This window comes from Fukomys damarensis, unplaced genomic scaffold (genome assembly GCF_012274545.1).
Source record: "Fukomys damarensis isolate Sample0158 unplaced genomic scaffold, DMR_v1.0_HiC HiC_scaffold_7, whole genome shotgun sequence".
Classification (NCBI taxonomy): Eukaryota; Metazoa; Chordata; class Mammalia; order Rodentia; family Bathyergidae; genus Fukomys; species Fukomys damarensis.
In genome coordinates, this window is record NW_022900919.1 from 1,874,654 (window position 1) to 1,880,300 (window position 5,647).

Here is a 5,647-nt window from a genome sequence, read left to right on the forward strand (position 1 = left end):
TTTTTTTTTTTTTTTTTTTTTTTTTTTTTAGTACCGGGGATTGAACTCAGAACCTTGTGCTTGCTTGCGGGGCAGGTGGCGGCACCACTGAGCTAAATCCCCGGCCCTATAGCTTTTGGAATTGATTAACCTTTTTTAGTGTTTCTTGAAGAGAAAATACAAACTTTTTACATTTTTGGCCTACTAAAGCCCACTTTGGGAACTGTGTGTCTTTTTTTTTTTCTTACCTTGGGGAGCAAATGAACAAAAAATCAATCAAACAAGAACAAGAAGAAAAAGTTCAGAAGACTATGTTTTGTCCCCCTTAGTTTAGCCACTGAGACCAAAAGTAGGCAGGGATCTCACAAACTGTCTCCTGGGTCAGAATTTACTATTTCTAAGCCATTGATAAAATTTTACTTTTAACCATCAGCAGCTCATTTCCATTCATAGTGTAAATAACTCCGCAGTCACCCAGGCACCAATTATTTGTCCTGTCTTGTCCCTCCTTCTTTGATTACCAAGCAGTGGTTTTGCAGTGTTTGTTTAGGGTCTTTCCCCTACTGCCTGTTTGAGGCCATCCCCACGTTTGATCTACTAGCAAGGCTTCCAGACAGCATATGTTACACTAAGGCTACAGTTTATTAACTGCAGGGTATTGGGGAAAGTCCAGAGGAGCAGTCATGACATGCCAGAGTTGTGCACAGTGTAGCCACACAGTGTACACTTCCAGTTCCCCCAGTCTGAGGTGCAGTGGCCCCTGAGAAGACCTGTTAGGGGAAGCTCACTGAGACTTCATGCCAGCGTTTTCTTGGGGCTAAGCACAAGCCACACCCTGCTCGGCATGTTCCAGTTTGAAGCCTCAGAGGAACCCAGGTTTCAGCCTGTACCACATTGTGCAAACGCTGTAGCTCAGGGAGCTATACTCACCATCTGGGAGTCAAAGAGCCTTCCTGAAGCCACATTCCCAGTCCCCAGCCAGCGCTGATCCTGCGCAGGTGGACAGACTGCCATTTTCTATGCAGAATAGCAATTAAAAGCTTGTTAGTTTTCCATTGTTACACAGTCAGTTGATTATTATTGTTTTGCTATTATAGAAGACATGATGGGTTTCTAACTTCAAATCATCTTGTTCGTTTGAGTTATAACTCCTAGAAGTAGGATAAGTAGCTTTTCTGGGCATTTTTGTGTCTTTTTTTATCTTCTGAATGTATTTATATATTTTGTCCTTCCTATTGCCTTTCTAAAGCCTTAGATATAATCAATAAATTCTCCACAGTGTCTGTTGTATGAATTGATAAAAATGCACACTGCTTTTTGTGTGTTTTTTAAACAGAGGGCATTGTGGCTACTCACTGGTTCAGCTGTTGTTTTTGGTGCTCTGACAGGTCCTAGCAGCGACAATGTGGACGAAGATATAAACGCTTCTGCCCGAGGAGCCTCTGCCACAGTTTTGGAGGAGACAAGGAAGGAAACGGCTCCCGTACAACTCCCTGTTTCAGGCCCAGAACTGGCTGCCATGATGAAGATTGGAACCAGGGTCATGAGAGGGGTGGATTGGAAATGGGGTGATCAGGTACACAGGAATTTAGTTTACTACTTTAGCCACACGCTGCCCATCTTCACATCTTGATTTATATGATATTAGGGAAAATTGGAATCGGTAGCTACTCTAATGGAGGATCTGTGAGATTGACAGATGATTAAGTTGTAGATTCAGGAGCAGCTGATCAGAGGAAGCAAAGCCTACTGCAGGGGACCTCACGCCGGTTGAGGAGGATTGGCCTGGGGCTCAGTGAGATGTGGAGCTGGAAATAGAATGAGGCTGAGCCAGAGGCAAGTGCTCTCTGGATGCTGGCATGGGGAGAGCTCTGAGGTGGGAAACCCAGGTGCTGCCTCCACGAGCTGATGGCCATGTGCCACAAAATGCCCTGTGGGCTGTCCCGCTGAGTGGGTGGCCACCACTCCCCTCAGAGCACGGTGCTTGCAAATCTGTCAGTTGCCTGCAAATAGAGGCATCACTCAGCGTGGTGCTAGCTCAGGTAAGGCAGTGTTCATGTTGCTGTGGTCATGTCACTGTTAAGCAAGAGGAAAGAAAGTTTTTGAAGACAGGTAGCAGGATCACATACCCAGCTTTCTGCTCTTGAAATGGGGGCTGGAGTGTCTTGTGAGGCTGAGAGGGTAATATGGGAGAGAGGATGTGGAGGTACTGGGACTTGTTTCAGGTTTTCCCTCTTGTGTAGCCTGCAGGGATTGAAGAGGCTAAGGAGAAGCCTGCTGAGACTGTGTTAGGAAGCTTGTCTCTGCTTTGCTCCGAGTGCCCTGGCTTAGCAGATGCTTCCTCCCTTTATCTAGGTTTAAGAAGTGTGAGCGTGTTATCTAAGGGCATTTAATGAGAAATGGTCAGAGTTACATGTTGCACCTAAGTTTGAGCCCACCTGCAACAGTGACATCTGTGCAATGCTGTGGCCCCTTCCCAGTGGCGGTGTGTAGATCTCCGGTGGTCATGGTGGGCCGGGGCAGGATCACCCCTTACTGCTCCTTATTTTGGCTTCACAGGATGGGCCTCCCCCAGGCCTAGGCCGTGTGATTGGCGAGCTGGGAGAGGATGGGTGGATCAGGGTCCAGTGGGACACGGGCAGCACCAACTCATACAGGATGGGGAAAGAAGGAAAATATGACCTCAAGCTGGCGGAGCTGCCGGCTTCGGCACAGCCTTTGGCAGAAGACTCCGACACAGAGGATGACTCTGGTGAGTGAGGGCATCCGGTGCAGGGCTGACTCATTTTCCTCTGGTCAGATGCCATCTGCAGGCAGCGCTGTGGGTGTAGGTGTGATTTCTGGCCCACAGTTTAAATATGCTACGTCTGATTCCACTGCAGGGGAAGAGAGAGAGTGGCTCTGGGAACCTTCCATCCCACTGAACTGACTTCCTGAATTTACCCTTTGGGGCAGCATGGGAAGACAAGGGTGTGGCCTCACTGTGGTCTGAGGGAGCCAGTTGTGGCAGGAGGGTTCAGCCCTGCCACAGGCTGGCGGGGCCTCTGCCTCCTCATCCACTAGCTTTGAAGTCTGCAGAGCAGGGACCCTTGTGCCCTCCTTCATCTCTTCAGAATGCCTCAGTAATGTGGAGTTAACACTTTATCACCCCCAGGGCACAGAGGGGAGAATTAGGAGGCGGCCCCAGAAGTTTGATCTGGTTTAAGGAAAGCCAGGTTGTGGGAAGAGGGCTTCACACTGTGTTGTAGATGTGTGTGAAAGCCCCACGATGAAGTGAGTATATGGATGAAGCCACGCTGCTGCCCACAGTGAGTGCATCTGAGAGGCCTGAGCTGCCTCGTGGGGCTATGTCAGGTACACCGAGTGCCAGGAGCTTCAGAGACTGCTGCACACAAGCAGACAAAACCTACAGGGTGCTCAGGAGAGTGGTGGCATGGAGGTGGGAGAGGCTGTGGACCTCTTGGGTGTGACCGTGAGGGACCATTAGTGAAGTGCCTGGCCCCCAGCCGTGGGGTCTGGCTGTCGTATCGGCACGTCTGACCTGTGGCATGTGTTTCATTCAGACCAGGACTGGCCTCTTCCTCTGCCTGCTCACCAGGGGAAGCAGGCTTGGCTCTCTGCCTGGGAGCTGTCCTTGCTGAGGAGTTGGCGCTTGGGCAGAGGTGGCCATGTGACAGAAAGGTGGCCTCCTTGTTCCACAGACAGTTATGCTGGACATGAAAGTGGCTGGTCTCCCTGTCCCACCGATACAGATGCTTTCCTCTTCGCCATGTCAGGGCTGGCTCCTCACAGTCTGATGGACATCTCATAAATTGTCTTCCTTTTTTCCCCCTTGGTTTTGGGTATTGAATCCGGGGCCTACTCTAGATTATTTTTTATTTTGAGATAAAGTTTCATGAAGTTGTCTAGGCTGGGCTTGAACTGGTAATCTTTCTGCCTAGGCTTCCCAAAGTGCTGGGATTACAAGTGTGCACCACCACGGCCAGTTGTAAGTTGTTCTAAAGAAACAGAACCTTGGAATCATTTCAGTGTTTCTGAGGTATAGGCTTAGGTTGTTTTTTCAAAGTCTTCATTTCCTTTGAGCCAGATGGGAGCAGAAATGACCAGGGCAGCCAGGCACAGTGATGTGTGCCTGCAGTACCAGCTCCTTGGGAGGGTCACTCCAGTCAGGGAATTTGGACTTCTCTGGACAACACAGGGAGCTCTGATAGCTTACAGGGGAAACCAGCAGGGCAGACGCTTAGTGCATCCTTTGTTCTCTCTTTTCTAGTTAAGACCTTCCCTTCCAAAGTGAAAAAGAAGGATGCAAGATCTCTGTGTGTTCTACTTAATTTTGCTGTGAACCTAAAACTACTGAAAAAATTAGAAGTCTTTCACAAAGAAGACTGTGATATTAAATCCCTTAAATCCTGTGCAGGACCACCTTCCAATTTTATTTGGGTGTAGAGTTTCTTATTTCAGTTGTCTTTTTTAGAAGCCGAACAAATTGAGAAGAACATTCACCCCACGGCAATGATGCTGACTAGCACTGTTAACTTGCTGCAGACTCTGTGTCTCTCTGTGGGAGTTCATGCTGAGGTCATGCAGAGCGAGGCCACCAAGACTCTGTGTGGACTGCTGCGCATGTTAGCGGAGAGCGGAGCAGCGGACAAGACAGGTGTGAACGGATCACTGTGGGCCTAGAGTGTCCATATCGAGGGGCCGTGGATTTGTCACATTTGTGTGTGTGTGTGTGTGTGCAGGCAATGTGGATGTGAGTGTGTGTGCGGGCCATGGTTGCTGTGGCTGCTGTGACAGTTCTGTGAAGTAGGTGGCAGACATGGCAGAGTCTCAGCAGGGCTGGTTTCCTGTGACTCTGAAGCAAGCTGTCCCAGGCCTCTCTGCTAGTGTTTGGTGGTCTGCTGGTGACTTTGGCGCTCCTTGGTCTGTGGTGCATCTCCCTGATCTCTGATTTCATCTTCATAGGGTGTCCACTCTGTCTAGAGTGACTTTTTTTTTTTTGGCCGTACTGTGGATTGAACTCAGGGCCTTTGCACTGTACTACATCCTGAGACCTTTAAGAAAACTTTGAAAAACTTATTATTATTCTAAATTTTGAGATAGGATCTTGCTAACTCACTAGTTTCCTAGGCTGGGCTTGAACTTGGGATCCTTCCGCCTCAGTCTTGCAGAGTTTTGGGATTACAGGAGTGCACCACTGTGCCCAGTTCACATTTACATTTTATAAGAATACCATTTAGCCTAATCCAAACTAATTATAGCTGCAGGGACCCCAATTCCAAGCAAGGTCACATTCTGAGGTATAAGGGCCAGGGCTTCAGCACGTGAGTTTTACGGGGGACTCTGTTCGGCCTGTAACATTGGGTTCAGATAACGTAGTTATTCTGTTAGAATTCTAGACACCAGACCTCTTGAGTCAAGATATCAGCAGGGCTGCGCTCTTTCCACAGGCCACAGGGCAGGGTCTTCCCTGGAGCTTCTGGTGGCTCCAGGCTTCCTTGGCTGCATCACTGTAGTCTCTGCTGCTGTCTTCACATGGCCTCCAGTGCTCTGGGTCTCTGTGTCTGTCCTTTCCTGTCTTAGAGGAATCATTGGGTGGAGTTTTGGTTCATTCTACTCCAGCATGATGTCATTTTAATTCTTTTTTTTTTTTTTTTTTTTTTTTTTT

General features: G+C 48.6%; 1 protein-coding gene across 6 annotated transcripts in view; it reads left to right on the forward strand.

The window, feature by feature from the left end:
• The window catches only part of Herc2 (HECT and RLD domain containing E3 ubiquitin protein ligase 2), a 189,282-nt gene that overhangs the window by 87,501 nt on the left and 96,134 nt on the right, over positions 1-5,647 (forward strand). For all 6 annotated transcript variants that reach the window (XM_010612947.1, XM_010612945.3, XM_033761041.1 and 3 more), the window contains 3 exons: positions 1,368-1,555; positions 2,539-2,731; positions 4,454-4,636. In XM_010612947.1, coding sequence (XP_010611249.1) covers positions 1,368-1,555; positions 2,539-2,731; positions 4,454-4,636 — 564 coding nt within the window. The remainder of the gene's footprint in view (positions 1-1,367; positions 1,556-2,538; positions 2,732-4,453; positions 4,637-5,647) is intronic.